This window comes from Marmota marmota, unplaced genomic scaffold, assembly GCF_001458135.2.
Source record: "Marmota marmota marmota unplaced genomic scaffold, marMar, whole genome shotgun sequence".
Classification (NCBI taxonomy): domain Eukaryota; kingdom Metazoa; phylum Chordata; class Mammalia; order Rodentia; family Sciuridae; genus Marmota; species Marmota marmota.
In genome coordinates, this window is record NW_025999924.1 from 13,749,771 (window position 1) to 13,767,143 (window position 17,373).

Here is a 17,373-nt window from a genome sequence, read left to right on the forward strand (position 1 = left end):
AGAATCAGCTATGGAGATTTTATAAAATTCAAATGGCTGGTACCCTACCTCAGAATCTGATTTATAGGTGTATGCATGGGAAGGGCACTCACGTAGATTGCTATTTTTTTTAATGGTTCCCAAATGATTCTGATGCATATTCACAATTTACAGGGATCTTGCCAAATGCCAGATGGCCACTGATGTCCTCTGACCCCCAGGCAATGTGAACACACATTAGTTTGGGAGCTTGACAATTCAGGCAGGCACCTAGTCGTGTAAGAAAAGAAACATGGCAACAGATGCCCTGAGCACCTCCCAGGGCGGGGCTACCTGGCTTACCGGCTCTTTCTCTGCACCTGAGGACACCTTTAGCTTTATTTCCTGATCTCACAGCCTCTCCTGCGGTGCTGTCCCAGCCAGTGGATCAGGGAGAAATGCAGCAGACAGGACTCACCCTCATGACCTTGGCTGTCTGTGTCGCTCTTAGAAACTCTGAAGGTGAGTGGCGGGCCCCAGCCACTTGGGCCTCTTGTGAGAGGTAGGTGCCTCCCAAAGTGGTAGTGGAAGGAGTGAGGTGAGGCAGGTATCTCTGTCTCTTCAGGCAGGAATTTTTCAATGATTTCTGATCATCTATGAGAGAATGGCATAGGTTTAAATTCTAGATCTCCAAGAAATTTCAGGAAGAAACCTCATTTTAACAGGAATATAAGGAATCTGCCACCTGGAGGATGACTCCTTCCCTGTGGGTACAGCTTAGAGCTGTGGTTCCCTTTCTGACAACAGTGTCTCAGGGAATATTTCTAGTTAGAGGTTGAAGTGAAGACACTATTGTTCATCTGTCTCCCTCCTTGCCCCAACCCGAAAAACTGTCTGAATACAAGTGTTCCTAGAGGAAAAGACAGATTGAATTGACTCAGTCAGGGTTAGGTAAGCTGTTCATTTCCTGAGCCAAGTTAGCCCTGTGGACACTAAAAACTGAAACTTCACTCTGACCTTAAAAAGGGCAAGAAGGAGGAAGGAAATTGAACCATGCAAATTATATCAAAGAGAATTTAAGTTGTTGAGTTGCTAGCATAAATGTGGGAATCGTAACTGCATTTGGACTAGGGTAGCATTCACTACATTATTTAGGAAACCCTAAGTATATTGGAACTTGGTACTTAGCCGATGTCTCTTTTCCAGTTGTCTTTTCTTAAACTTTACCCTGAACAAATTCTCTGAATCTACAGCAGAGGTGGAATATAAATTGTGTTTGGTCTGCTTTTTATAAAGCTGAGCCAACATTTTAAAACGGATTTCACATGCATGCACAAGTATATACATACACACATATTAAATTTAGAGCTTTCCTTAAAAATCAGATAAGGGCTGTAGCTCAGTGGTAAGGTATTTGCCTAGCATGAACAGGGCTCTGGGTTCCAACCTCAGCCAGGAAAAAAAAAAAAGAAAAGAAAAAGAAAGAAAAGAAAGAAATATCAGATCTGGGAACAATAGTTCCACATACCCTGGAAGAACAGTAAGAGGTTCTGTCCTTTTTCCCTCTGAATACCTCTGTCCCTCTCCTCCATGTCACATTAACTGCCTGGTCCCTGTGGGCCTTTGTTTAGGGTCCTCAATATAATTCATCAACATGCCAGGCTTAAATAACCTGGATACTCTCTTGATTTCTATCAATATATTTTATCAAAATGAACAAAAGTTTGTCATTTTGTTTCCATAACATTTTTTCAGAGGAGTTGACCATTGAAATATTAGATCTTTCATGGTTTCTCAAAGGTCTATCTGAACAGGTTTTACTCCTAGTTTTGGCAACTCCACCAACTCCTTTTTTTTTTTTTTTTTTCACTGAGGCTATGGAATGTAGATGTGCTCCATTCCAGCTTCCAGATCTATTTCCAGCTGTCCCCACAGTCGCCTTCCCACAGGAAAGGGAGACAGGCCACAGCAGGCAGAGGGGAATGAGGGAGGCTCTGCCTTACCCAGAACCAAGCCTCACAAGGGACTGAGTCCTGGTGGGGGTAGTGGGGGAGCAGGGAGCAGACATCAAGATGCAGATGTGTTTAAAGGTACAACAGGTGTTGACAGTGAGTTTCAGTCTTGGTGCTTACCTAAGGCAGTTTGGAACAGAGGAAAATCACATTGTCTGAGAAGTGTCAACGTCTACCTTTGAAATATATGTAATGCCAGGTTAAAATACAGATAGGTCTGAGAACAGTTGCAGAACTGAGAGAGGGAACACCACCGCCCTCCTTAGCAAACTTTCATTCAAGTGTGTGTGTGTGTGTGTGTGTGTGTGTGTGTGTGTGTGTGTACATGTGTGCACATGCCAGGTCCCCTGTGGGTGGCACTAAGTAATTCAGGTTCCAGGGAGGGGGTGGAAGACCAGGTAAGGAGGGGTAGCGGGACATGAGGGACACTCAGCAGCCCAGGGAAGGAGATTGGTGGCTGTGATAGTTATTGCAAGTTGGAAGTCAAGGATAAGGAAATGACCTGTGTTGGTGTGGGACTTTGGAGAACACATTTTATTCTTTTAGGCACAAAGCTGTTCCATGATCTTAATGGTGTCTTAAAAGACTTCAGTAGTTGGCATTCCCAAAGTGTTCTACACCAATCAATCAGGAAGCCATTGACTTTATTCATAATTAAAAGCCTTGTATTCTAGCCAAAGGGAGGGTACACTCCACATCTGCTGATGTGGTTGTTGGCCCTGAGAACTCAATACTGACTCCATAAACATGTTTATCATTCAATTTCAGTGGCCCTGAGCCAGATGATTTAAATCTACAATCTAGGTTTTATAGAACTGCCTGTTTTTCTTGTACATGAAGACTAAGTCTCCAGTTTTGTCCAGCAGATGTAAGTTGGACGATTTTGCTTCATTCAGTCCTGAATTGTCTTCCTACTAACAACCTACTTTCTCAAAGCTATTAGAATATCTCCTGAATCACACGGATACTTGCTTGAGGCTTGCTGCTGGCATCCTAAAAGAAAATCAAATCTCTGACTTGTCACAGACATTCACTGGGGAGGGTTACCATGAATATACATTTGTGCTTAAACGTTGTTTTACACAGTTCACTTCTCCAGCACTGCTTCCTCAGAGATCTGATAGGATCAGCTAATGATATGCCTTCTTCCTTCAGTTTCTCTCCAGTCATGCCATCTTGCATTTTCTGAATCCTATGTCATTGCTAGGTTAAGTGTATATATTTTTGCTCCAGAAGTCAATTGTATCTATAATATAGCTCTGGGTGTTTTTTAAATGTCCTTTTCTATGTCTGGAAAAGCAGTGTGATGCAATAGAAATCTTCTCAAATATGAGTATGTATGGGCCCCCTTTAAGAGAAACCTCCTCTTCACTCTCAATGTTGACTTTTGAATTATTTTACTTGATGTATAGCATAAAACCAGGTATAAGTCTCTTGTGCAATTATAAATCTCTTCTGCAGCTATAAAAGCAAAATTTATAATTTAAATCAAAACACAACTAAAAGGTGAGATTTCAATATAATGACATTAGTTCGACACAACAGTTAGGGTATGGCTGAAATTGAAATCACTATTCCAAATGTGACTATGGCCCAATGCTTGGGGGCAGATTTTGAGCTTGAGTCCAATGTATACCCCACCAGGTACAGAGCCAGAAGTGCTTGTTCTACCTTTTCCTTTTTCTGTTTGAACCATGATGATGTAATTTGGCTGTCCCTTAGCATGAGTGCATTGTGAGGTTCACTGTTCTTTTCGGACTGGCCTGAGACAGTTATGGTATGGCACTTGTAACTACACCATCGTGAACATAAGGCAATCTTCAAATGTCCTCAAAGTGCACTCTTGAGCCAATCCTCCAGGAGATCCAGAGCATATCTGTTTAAAGATTATCATTGAGATGACATATTGAAAATTTGAAATTGCCAGAAAAGTTCTTGGATAGAGAGAATAGTTCTTTAGGGTCCCTACCAGAGGTTTATAAAACCCCATTTGAGAAGTGCTGGTGTATGGGAAAATTGTAGGCTTTTGATTCCAAAAGAGTAAGTTAGAATTTTACCCACATAGATTTGAGAAAGTACTTAATCTCTCTGAGCTCTAGTTTCCTTATCTGTAAAACAGGAAGAAAAATGCCTCTCTTACCTAGTTAGTCTCATGATTAAATGAGATAATGCGTACAAGTGTCTAGACATAATAGGTTCTCAATAAATGTTAGTTCCCTCCCACAAGATTCTATTTCTTGCTAGTTTTTAAAATTAAGATAACCAAAAAAGTATGGTTGGGGTGCATCTCAGTGGTAGAGCATATTCTTAACATGATCCAGGCCCTGGGTTCAATTCCCAGCACCAAAAGTAAAAGTATAAGTTTCCCATTTCTTGTTTACTATTTGTCTGCTGTTCTAAGCCCCTGAATGTATAAACACAGACAGTCTTTATAACAGCCTCATGAGATAGGTGCTACTACCATCTCCATATTATAGATAAAAGAACTAAAACAGAATTAAATATGTAAGTAACTCACCCAAGGTCAGCTAAAAAGTGACAGAGCCAGGATTTAAACCTGGTTGTTTGCCTCTACATGCTTAAGTAGTATTCTGTAAAGCCTCTGAGGATGTCTTTGGCACAGAATTATCCAAACCTTTTAAATACCACTCTTGACCCCTCTAGTGTCTATGCTGTAAGAATGAAGAGTGAAGAGGAGGTTTCTCTTTATCTTAAGTTAAAAGAAACCCTCCACCCATTCTCCATTTCCCAAACATTATTCCAGGGTTCCAGAAAGTACCTTGGAGGACTTCATTTGGGCATAGCTATTTCATACATCATGGATTGGTGAGGCCTACTGTCCACTCAGTGACAGCGGTGAGCACCTCTACAGTGGTGAGCACCTCTGTTGGCATCCACAGCATGATGTGACTGCACTAAGGTATGAAGTCCACCAAAATGGGCAGATGTGTTTCCAATCAACTAATTCTGAACATTATGTGGATTTATTTATTGCCCTTTTAAAACTGCACCCATAACCGTGAGACACGGCCCTCAGCTGAGTAAATCCTTTTTCCATCAATGGCACGCACATTTCTTGACTGTGTTTCTGTGTGGCTGTGTTTTATGTGATGGTGCTTTTCACTCCACTATTAGGATCCCAGGGGCTGTCTCAACTGCAGCTCGGGGAATCACACTTTGAGTAACAAGATACTGTACAATACATCCAAATAAGAGAGGAAGCTGTGTCACCTCTCCACAGTAATAGAATCCTTTTCTTAAAATCCAGAATCTAACTTTTGTATCACAAATGTGGTTGCTTGGTGCTTCAGTGTTGGTCTTAACAGGTTTGGAGCACGGAGACATCTTTAGAGCCCTCTAGTGACCAAAATAGGATCTCAGAACTAGAACAGGGACCAGAATTTCTGGCACAGCACTCATACATTTAATAATGGAATTTTATGCTGGAAACAATAATGACAATGTCCCAAACCAACAGAATCAATAGAAATAAAACCATAAGAGTAAGACAAACAGTAATGATTTTAATCAGATATGATTAGTATTTAATATTTTTAGCTAAAAATATTAAATTGACAAACAATTTATCATATTGAGTTGACTCCTAATTGTTTGAATATGGAAGGATGGTGTTATTGAAAACATTCTGTGATTTTAGAAAATCACCTTGCCCCCAAACTGAGAATCTTCTTTAAAAAATAAAATATTTTAATTATATTAAAAGCCTTTAAAAATATAAAATGAAACATTAATATAAAACTATTTTATGTTTCTCAACTCAAGAAACACTTGTTTACTACTATGCCAGGCACTGTGCTATGTGGTGGGATCCAAAGATGTCTTGTGGAGTAGTCAAGGCAGTCAGATGTAATTAAAGACTTAACTGTATAGGAAAGCAGAGTGTGGTGAGACTTCTCAAATGGGGTTTTATAAACCTCTGGTAGGGACCCTAAAGAACTATTCTCTCTATCCAAGAGCTTTTCTGGCAATTTCAAATTTTCAAATGGGAAAAGGAAAGATTGGAATAAGATAGATGTAAGCTCAGTAGTCCAGAAGCCAACTCACATGCTCCTGAAGAGTAGTTGGAACAGGGATGGAGAGAAGACAGATCAAAGAAATGTCAAGGAATGTGTAGCTGGCTACATGGAGTGCAGGAGGAAGATGGAATGATCCATGGGTTTCTGACTTAGGTAATGGCACAGGGTGATTACATGAGAAGAGAAAAGGAAAAAGGAAGTAGATTAAAAGTGATAGGAGATGAAATCTTCAGGAAGGATGATTGTGGGATATCCAAGTACATTTTCAAGGCAGTTAGATATGTGGCAGAATATTTGAGTAGAGGTTGGCAGATGATTTGTAGATACTGACTAGTAGTGATTTAAAGTAAGAGAACATGGGGTTAGAAATGATGGTGGAATGTGATGGACATTATTATCCAAAGTACATGTATGAAGACGCAAATTGGTGTAAATATACTTTGTATACAACCAGAGATATGAAAAATTGTGCTCTATATGTGTAATAAGAATTGTACTGCATTCCGCTGTCATATATAAATAAAGATTAATTAAAAAATAAAGCAAGAGAAGATGTAGAAAGAAAAGAGTGTATGTTAGGGATGGAACTTTGAGAATGATAAGTATTTGGGACAGAGCAAAGGAGAAGGTGTTCAAGAGGCAGAGAAAATAATTTCTCAGTATTGGGAGAATTAGGAGAGACCAGTAAACAAGGTTTATGGAAATTTTCAAGGAAGGAATGGGTAACTGTCAAATGAAGTAGGAAGGTCCAGAAAGATAAGGCTAGAAGGCTGTCTTCTCATTGTAAGCACCCCAGGACAGGTACAATGAGGGCAGAAAATAAATACCGATGATATTTTACTAATGTGACAATCACTTCTTTTTTTTTTTTTCTTTTTTCTGCAGTACTGGATGGAGGTTAAACCCAGGAACTCTCAACCACTGAGTTACATTTCCAGCCCTTATTTTATTTTGAGACAGGGTCTCACTAAGTTGCTGAGGCTGGCCTTGAATCTGCAATCCTCCTACCTCAGATTCCTGAGTTGCTGGGATTATAGACATATGCCACAATGCTCAGTTCATTTAGTCTTTAATGTTGTTCAAGTTAGTGGTTTCCTTATTGACTTTCTGCCTACATGATTTATCCACTATTGAAAGTGGACTAAAATAAAGTTAATATGACCCTTTTATCAGTATGCAATGAACTTCTTTGTTGCAACAGTTTTTTACTTTTTTTGATAGACATTTAGACATTCTCTGCTATTTTTTATAGTAAACAGCTGTGCACTTGTCTTTATAACTTGTGTGAATTCCAGAAGTATAATTACATGAGCCAATAGGATTGCATCCTAAGCATTTAATTACAAATCTGTCTCCTCTACTACAGCCTCTTGAGAATAGGAACATATTATTTATTTTTGTATCACCCCAGCGACTAGTTTTTGCCTAAAACATTTTAACTGCTCAATAAACATTTGTCAAATAATTAGATGAATAAGTGATTTAATGAATGGTAACCAAAAATTTTGATAACTAGGAAGTGACATAGATATTTTACATTTCATAGCCAACTCATTTTCTTCTCCAAAACTGTAAGTAGGCCAGATGTTTACATGTGGATAAGACATAGATAGAGAACCCCTTCTCCCAAGGACTCCCATTGCTTAGAGCTAACACTGAGAAGTTGTTGGGTGGAGGTTCCAACCTGGGAAACACATTCAGGATCTTGGCAGTGGAAGATGCAAGATGCAGTTGGGAGAGTAAACATTCTTTATTCAGAGCCAGCAGCAGCCCCCACACTCCAGCTTCAGTCCCATTTTTGCCCCAGTTTCATTTAGCACCACTTTGCCAGGTCCATTTAGCCCCCTGAGCCATTTCCATAGGCTTTTTTTTTTTTTTTTTAATGCAGGCCAAAGAAGGTACATTGCCAACTGGTTACATTAGTGGGTGTGTGCTCACAAGTAAATGTTTATGATCTTGAGTGTGTGTGTGTGTGTGTGTATATATATATATATATATATATATATATATATACACACACACATACATACATATACTGAATCAGGGTGTTCATGACTTTGACTACACACTGAAAACATAGCCTGCTGAAATCCTCAACAAGGGAGCCTAAATATAGTCATCTTGGGCCTGCCCAATTAAAAGAGGTGTTTCTTTTAATCCCCAATTCAAGAACGAACTTCTGTCCTCTAAGAGGCTACCACCTGCAGTCACTGTTGACTGTAATTTATAATTTATTTTAGTCACTACCCAATTGGTGGAATGGGATGCACAGGAGAATACTGTGTCACATGGCATATAGGAGTTTGTAAATACATATTTTAGTTTGGAAATCATATTTCTTTTCATATTTTTGCTATAAATACCTTACATCTATGTGACAAAATCTCCTTCTAGCCTCACCTTCTGCTCTACTCACTCTCCACTTTAATCCATCTTGCTTATAGCTAAAAGATGGATTTTCCTAAACACTCTCCCTTTCTCAAACTTTGAATCCCCTTTTTATAAAAGACAAGCCTCCTTATGCTGACATTCGTAGCCTCAGTTATGTGGCCTCACCTCAGTGTCTTTTGAACCTTATCTCCCATCACTCACCTTTCTAGCTACTCAATTTAGGAAACATGGTCTATTTTAGTCCATACCCTAAATGTGCCTTGGGCTTTTCTGCCTCAGAACCCTTAACCACACATTTCTCTTAGTCTGCACAAGTCTCCCATTTTTCTCCACCCTTCCAAATCCTTTAACATTCAGCCACGTCTTTCATCCTTCCCTTTTTGGAAACTCAGAATATTCCAGGGATCCATGTGGTCTCTCTCTTCCAAACTGCATCGTGTGGGACACCATTAACTTCACTTTTTACCTCTGATCAAGTCAGCCTGCAACCCCTTTGGCTACAGCTTTTTTCATCTCCTTCACTTGATTTGTCCCTTTGCCTAAATTTATTTTTTATCTCCCACAAATGCAGTTTAAGTTCCAGAAGCTAGAGCTGCATCCTGTCCCTGTTTGAGTTCATGAAGCCCTGTTTGCCCTTGCTTGAGAGGATTAAAGACTGTATGGAATCTTTAAGATGAGAACTGTGTCAGGGTTCTGTGAACCGTAAGATGTGATATTTCCTTTCTTTTCTTCTTTTAGCCATACTTCCCATTGCTTCCAGCTGTTGCACTGAGGTTTCACATCACATTTCCAGAAGACTTCTGGAAAGGGTGAATTCATGTCGCATCCAGAGAGCTGATGGGGACTGTGACTTGGCAGCTGTCATGTGAGTGAAACCGTCAGCAGGTTTATCTTCATGCTGATTATTTCCCTGGCCAAGTAACAATAGATTGAAAGGCTTTACTTGATATGTTGCACTTAAATATCCTTCCAAACAAAGGAAGAGTAAATATTCTGTCCTTTTAGCTCCAGGTTCCCTGGAGTAAATGCACAGTCTTTCTGTACAGGAATGTCCTCAGCCTTACACTGGAACTCCAGCTTAGCTCTTTCTGTTACAGTGCTGGGCTAGGGCTCAATGCCCTTTGTGGCCAGAAAATATTCACAACTTTCCTCAGCAAAACGAGAGATTCTGAACAATAAAACAAAACAGCAAACAAAAGGCAATTCTGTTATGTATCATGGCTTTAGCTGTATCTGAGCTGCTGTTATTTTCACTCTCCAAATAAGGAGTGTACTTATAAGGTTCAGAAAGCAGTGTGGCAATGTCTGTACCTGTCGCAAGTGCTGCCATGTGCTCCAGTTACAAATGTCCTTTTCTATTTTTGTTTGTTGTTTTTCTTTTCTTTAATGGTACTGTGAACCCAGGGCCTTGGGTATATTAGGCAGATACTCACCACTGAGCTACATCTCCAGCCTCTGCTCTGGTTTTTATTTGGGGTGGGGCGTTGGCTCATGTGAACCCTCCTACTGCTCCTACCCTTCCCATCCCACCATGGCTCAGTTATTAAAAACTTTAGATGTATCTGTACTTAACTTCAAAGCCTCTGAAGAGGCTTTGAAACCTGAACGACATTGGTATTTAGCAAATCTGAGTTCTGACAAGAATGTTTGGAGGAAGGCATACATTATATTGCTGTCACATTCAGGAGAAAGCTTTGATTGGAAGGGCATGTTCACCTGACATCTTACAGCTAGGGAATGGCAGAAATGAGATGTGTACCTAGTTCTCTTGGTTCAGAACACTACATATCTCCAAAGTCACTCAAAAAGAATAGTGGACTAACCATAAATGATTCTCCCAAACTCCATTGCATTCAGGTGTGGTGCATCTCCCCGATATTCTAGATTTCACATCATCTGTGGCTTTAGGTAATGATAGTGAGCTATTTGGTATCCCTTTCTTTGGTCTATAAATATCTGCATTACTTATGCCTGAGCTCCTGAGTCACTCAGGAACATCCTTATTTCATCAAGTCCAATAACTATTTATTGATCAGCAGTTATGTACTAAGTATCATTCCATGTGCTGGGGATGTAGCAGTGACACTGTGGGCTCGGCCCTCCTTGAGTCTCTGGGAGACAATGTGTCCAGCTGGGTTCTGCAGACCATCTCCAATGATTTGAATAATCTATGGATTGCAGATATGTTTTTTCCCCTTTTAGAGGAATCTATTCACTATCCAACTTTAAGAGACACTACTCTAAGACAAAGTTTCTTAACAGGCGAAGAGTTTGTAAAATACGTATTAATTTCTTCAGGTCATGGGGCTATGACCTCCTGGGAATTGTGTATAAACCTCTGAACACGCTTCTGGGCAGAAGATCCATAGGTCTTATTAGATTATTAATTATTAATTAATTATAGGATCTGAGATCTAATAAAGTTAAAAACTATACTTGGGATCAGGTTTTGGCGAGGAGACAATTATTGGTACAAACTTTTTAATAAGCATTAGTGTCTTTGTGAGAGAAGCGAGAGGACAGAGAACTAACTCTCCAGCACTTTCTCAGTTCCACCATTACTTGGCTCCATCAGCTCAGATGATTTAGTCACTGGGAGTCAACATAACCTGGGGTAATCCTGGAAATAATGCATAGTAATGAGGTGCATTCTGAGAGGTGCTTCAAGAAAAATCTCTTTAGTATTGCTTGGCCAAGATTCCCTCAGTCTTTAATCTTAATAGCTACTGTTGGTAATAGTAGGAGAGTGAAAAATTCATGGGTGATTCACAGTCCATGCTCTAGTTAATTGGAATCATCTGGATGTTTTTGTAGGGTTCACACAGGAACTAAATCTGCCTGAGGCGCTGCTCTGGCTGCCCTCAGAAACACCATTTTCAGCTGCTCTCCCTCTCTGGTATTCAGCACCTTGGACTAAAGGAGCTGTGAGGACTTTTACAAGGGACTCCAGGAAGGCTTAGAGAATCCAGAGGAAGTTCCCGTGGTTTTAAGACTAAAAGACTGGGAATTGCCAGAGCACCCCATTGTTAACAGAATTTTCAGAGATATTTTCTTTGGGAGAAGCAGGTATCAGAGATCTGAAAGGCATAAGAGCAAAAATAACATCAATCTCATTTTGACAAGGAAAAGTAGAAAAGAAAGGTGAGTCTACTTTAAAAAAAATACTTTTTTTAGTTGTTAATAGACCTTATTTTACTTATTTGTTTATTTGTATGTGGTGCTGAGAATCGAACCCAGTGCCTCACACACGCTAGGCAAGCACGATACCACTGAGCTACAATCCCAGCTTGAGTCTACCTTTTTAAAAGAATTAGACTTTAATTCAAAGGAAACTATAAAGCCATTAACTGGATCTAAAAATATTTACTTTATTCAAGCAAAAATTTGTAAATTGACTTCTCTGTGCTGATAAGAAAGCTAAAAAAATATAGAGCAGTTGGGACCAAGCCTCAAGTGAAATGAAATTTTGACTCATATACTTTTTAGTCATAAATTATAGAGCTTCCTTGTTGTATTTTCTGAAATTCAACATAAGGATATTCTTGTTTTTCAATAATATACTATAGAATATATCATTACTTAACTAAAATATAGTCCCTTAACCTTGACTATGTTCAAAGATTTCAAGGTTAGAGGCAAATGTTTAAGATACAGAAAAGATTGCTCATACTAGAAATATAAATCGCAATTAATTAATATAAATTGATTTACAGTGAACTCACTAGGTTTCTTTTCCTTTTCTGCCTGGGAAGAGTTCATTTGTTTTCAGGTCTATAAATGATCATTGTAGCTTTTGATGCCTAAGAGAGCAGTTTGCTTGCTTAAACCCCTCTACAGAGACTTCATTAAAGAGCTTCAAGCTATTTCTGAACATAAATACAATGGAAATTGTTATCTCAAGCAGAGAGTTGAGGTTTCTTGATTTCTATAGAGGTTATCAGTTGGGAGAAATTTTTGGATAATTAAATAAAGTTATCTAGGTTTTTCAGAAGTGGTTGTAAAGGGCCATTGCATTTAGAGGAATGTGTGAAGAAATAAAGTTTAGGGCACAATCCTAGGTATACTCTCCATGGCAGGACTGGTCCATTGGACTGTTTCTAACTACACTTCAGTGAAGAAAAGAATCAGTGGATCAAGCTAATGGTTTCTTAGAGTCAAAACTCTTACCCTAGAAATTCACAATGGGATGGGTAGGCACCTGTGAGGAAATGATGGAGTTAGGGGTATGGGGAGGAGTGTGGAATAGGCTGCCTCCTTTTCCAACATCACCCATTTCTTTTTGTCCTGACAGAAAGCACACAGGATACAAATGGAGTTTTACCAGTTGTTACACTTCAGACTTCTAAGCATCACAGCATCTCAGATTTGGGAGCTGTGTTCTGGAAGCTTGATTCTCCCCCTCCCCCCGCCCCTTGAAATACAGGCAGGCCTTAAAAAGGATCCCACATGGGAGCTGCTACCTGTTTTCCCTCCACCTGTCTGCATGCCTCCTGCCTATCCCCTGCCCCCACTCTGTTTTCTCCTTCTTCCCCAGTACCAAGCCTACAACCTGAAGCTCAGCACATCTTACTTTATTCACAGAACTGAGTCCTAATTTTCTCATGTGTTACCAGAGATGTCAATGAAGTCTTTACTCTGGTTCCTTCTGACACCACAGGGAAAGGTGTCAGTAAGAGTCTTTGGAAGGAGTAGGAGCTTCAACTAGTTTTCTTTTCTTTTCTTTTTTTTTCTTCCTTCACAGCAATGCTACAGCATCTTTTCTCCTATAACAGCAAATCAATTAACCATAGTGAGAATCAGCTTTTCTTTGAAACCCTCTCAGTCTAATACAGTTAGGGAACATATTATCCTCTTAAGACACCCCCCACAGGCTGGCTTTATCATACTAACGCTCATTACACCTTTCCCCACTTTCCCGACCTTGTTTGAGAGTGCAACTTGGGACATCTGGAGAAACAGCGGCCTATTCTCTAACTCCCACATTCCTCGCTGAATAACACGTCCAAGGGACTTGATTTATCAAGACACAGAAATATATACATGGGGGCTGGGGATGTGGCTCAAGTGGTAGCACGCTCGCCTGGCATGGTGCGACCCGGGTTCGATCCTCAGCACCACATACAAACAAAGATGTTGTGTCTGCCGAAAACTAAAATGTAAATAAAATATTTTAAAAAAAAAAGATTACAGATCAGGGCTGAGAATATAGCTTAGTCAGTAGAGTGCTTATTTAAAAAAAAGAAAAGAAAAGAAAAAAGAAATATATACATGTAGAGACAGCAGGATTTGTAACATTTCATCAGAGCTGCCTGGCACCTGATGGAGGATTAAAGGTTGCACTATTTTTTGTAACAAGAACTTTTAATTACCAGAAATTACAATTGCTGCCTGAGGGTTCTCCCACCTCAATCTCAAAATTTCATATAGAAAAATGAAAATGAACACAAATTCTGAGCCGTGATGTAGAACCACGTAACAGTGAAGTTTAACAAAGGCCTAAAATATTTTAGTTGACTGTTTTGTTGAAAACAAAACCAGACTGTCTGTATTTTAAACAATTTTCACTTTATACACGAAGTGAGTGACAGGGTTCCTACTGTGAATAAGGTCTTTTCAGAAATACACCTGGGGGGTGGCTGGGTTGTGGTTCAGTGGTAGAATGCTTGCATAGTATGTGTGAGGAACTGGGTTCGATTCTCAGCATTGAATATAAATAAATAAATAAATAAATAAATAAATAAAATAAAGGTCCACTAAATGAGCAAACACTTCTTCCTAAATAAAATTGTTTCATTAATCTAAATAAATGTATATATATGATCCCTCTATATATTTATTTATATATATGTATATATTTATATATGAGGAACATGCCTGGACTGTTCCTCCCTGAAGGGCCAAAACTTCAGTAGGAGTCATGAGATCAGAACTCAAATCAAAGACAGTGAAATAAGTGCCACCAGAGAGGTAACTCTCACCATGAAGACTCACAGGGAAGAAATCAGGGTATATAGCTGAGAGGACCCAGGAAACCCTTGCAGAGAAGAACGTGTTTGAGATGGATGCTGAGTGTGAGTTGGTTTTGTTGGGTGAAGCTTAGGCAGGGAAGAGAATTGTTTTCCCTCGGTTTTTCTGATTCTTTTTTCTCCTTTCCCCCTACTCCTGCTCCCCATCTTCTTCCTTCTCTTTATTTTTCCTTCTTTCTTTTCTCCTCCTCCTCTTCCTCGTTATCCTCACCCAACTCCTCCTCTTCTTCTTTTAAGGCTCCTTGCAGCTGTCTGAAGACCACAGACAGCAGTGTGCACACAGTCAGGATGTAAGCTTGTGGTCCTCGGTTTTAGGATCCAGTCCCTGAGATTACAGTCCCCCAAACTGGGGGCTGCTTACAAGCCACTAACTTTTTGTCCATTTGTACTTTCTGTTAGTGATGACTTTTCTTCCCTTCTTGGCAGCCTTCACATCAAACGCAGGAGAATCTGCGTCAGCCCACACAATCACACCATTAAGCAGTGGATGAGAGCACAAGCAGCCAAGAAAAATGGCAAAGGCAAAGTCTGCCAGAAGAAACACCACCAGAGGAACGGCAAAGTGGTGCACGGGGGTAAACAGGAAGCACGTGGCCTCTGAACCCCTCATCACAGAGTTTGCAGATGTTTCCACATAGGGGATTCCTCAAGGCGCTTGGCTGTGGTTGGTTATAAATTTATCATCTGAATTTTTCTTATGGAAAGCATACAGTGCAAAACAAAATGTTGTTCTTTTTGTAAATGAACCACTGCATGGTATGGAAAGGTAGCCAGTAATACACTAACCAAAAAAAATGAAATGAAAATTTAACACTCATCTTCATATGACATGTGAAGAGGAGCATACAGATATAATTTCTACAACTTTTTTATTATAAAGTTTTCTTAACCTACAGAGTAGTTGAAAGAATGTACAAGGAACACCTGTATAACCTTAACCTAGATTAATCATTGTTAATATGTTGCCACACTTGGTTTCTCTCTGTTCTTTCTTTCTTTGTGTATATATGAAATATTATATAAATATGTAACTTTTTGATAAATCATTTAAAAAGAAGTTGCAAACATCATAACTCTTGTTTTAGTCCATATTCCTGTTACTATAATAAAATACTTGAGACCAGCTAATGTCTAAAGAATTTTAAAAAGTTTATTTGGCTTAGGATTCTGGAGACTGGGAATTCTGACAATACCTCTTAGTATCTGGAAGACTTTTTTGCTGCATTATACTCTACCTCCCAAAGACCTCGCCTGCTATATATCAGCACATAAATTTGAGCATCAAATTTCCAACACATGAACTTTTGGGGGACACATTTAAATCATAGCTATCCTCCACTCCTAATTTCTTTTTAATGTTATAACTTGGCATCCACATGAATAAAGATATATCCTATTTTTTTAATTACATTATTAGTTTTTATACCAAAAATTAATAATTTCATCATATTTATGAGTATGCACATGAATTTATATATATATTCCATATTCAAATTTCCCCTGATCATTTAATGTAGTTTTTTTAAAATCCAGGAATCAATTAAGTTTCAAAAGTTTCACATACTGCAATTAATTGTTGTTGTTGTTATTATTATTATTATTATTATTATCTTTCAATCTAAGGAAATCCCTCTTTTTTGTCCCCCTTTATTTCTTCATGGCGTAGATTTTTTTTTTTTTTTGGTACTGAGTATTGAACCCAGGAGTGCTCCATCTCTGAGCTACATCCTCAGCCCTTTTTATTTTATTTTGAGACAGGATCTCACTAAATTGCTGAGGCTGACCCCAAACTTGTGTCCTCTTGCCTCAGCCTCTGCTGGGATTACAGGTGTGTGCCACCACACCTGGATGGTATGAACTTTTAAAAAAGACTCTAAACCAGCCTCTGTTTCATGTTCTGGGTTTATCTGGTTGCTTCCTTAAGATCAGGTTTGAATTTATAATTTTTGGTATAAGTTTCCTATGTGAATTTCTGTACTTATTATGTCATTTAGACTTTATAAACATTGGTGTTTGTTTTCTAAATAGAAAAGTATATTCTGAATAGTACTTTATTTTTATTTGTGTGTGTGTGTGTGTGTGTGTGTGTGTGTGTGTATGTAAGAGAGAGAGAGAGTCTGGAGTTCAGACCCAGGGCATACTACACAAACGCCCTCCACTGAGTTACACCCCAGGCCTGAAGAGTACTTTAAAATGCCAGTTTGAGTAGCTATTGCCATTTGGATTGATAAATTCTGATGCTGGGGGGCGGGAACTCTGCTTGACTCCCCAGTACTCCATTGTTAGGAGTCCAGAGTTTCCTCCTGTGCAGTGATTTTTACACCTTAAGTCATTTTCCCCCTCCTCACTCACTTTTCCATCACCTTGTAAGTTGATTCCCATTGTGCCACTCCTTTTTTGGCAGGGAATATACTTATAGCCCAGTTGTCATAAACAGCCATTAGAGAGCTGGAGCTGCTGTATCAGGCATCTTGTGTCCTGGGTGTCCTGGGCCTGCCTACTGACTGGCCCGGGGCAGTGTTATTACAGCAACCTTGCTCTCAACCCCATCATCATCCTGATGATTGACAGGCGTTAGTCCTGCTGATTGTCCGTTGGTGCCTGATTGATGTTTCTTTCCCTGGCGGTCTGCTTTGTTCTAAGTCACCGCCACCGACCAGACAAAGAGTAACTTTAAGTCACGAGTTTTAAATTAATCACAATAACCAACATGAAGGAAAAGAGAAAAAAAAATGGTGTCTAATCTTTTCAACCAACAATTTAAGGTATTTTCATTTGGTCTTGATTTCTAGTCCAGATCTATAAGTCTACACAATGTTGGGGTATCTATAAATAACAGTAGTTTATATGATTAGATAAATAGGTAGGTAAGTAAGTAGGTAGATAAATAGATAGATAATTTTTTCAGTACTGGAAATTGAATCCAGAATCTTACACATGGTAGGCAAG

At 39.2% G+C, this 17,373-nt stretch overlaps 1 protein-coding gene across 1 annotated transcript; it reads left to right on the plus strand.

Annotated features, from left to right (window-relative positions):
• The first annotated feature begins 329 nt into the window (after nucleotides 1-329).
• On the plus strand, nucleotides 330-17,145 carry Ccl28 (C-C motif chemokine ligand 28). Its single transcript, XM_015497385.2, has 3 exons — nucleotides 330-480; nucleotides 9,137-9,263; nucleotides 14,851-17,145. The coding sequence occupies exons 1-3, from the start codon at nucleotides 417-419 to the stop codon at nucleotides 15,023-15,025; spliced, it is 366 nt and encodes a 121-aa protein (XP_015352871.1). The 5' UTR covers nucleotides 330-416; the 3' UTR covers nucleotides 15,026-17,145.
• The last annotated feature ends 228 nt before the right edge of the window (nucleotides 17,146-17,373 follow it).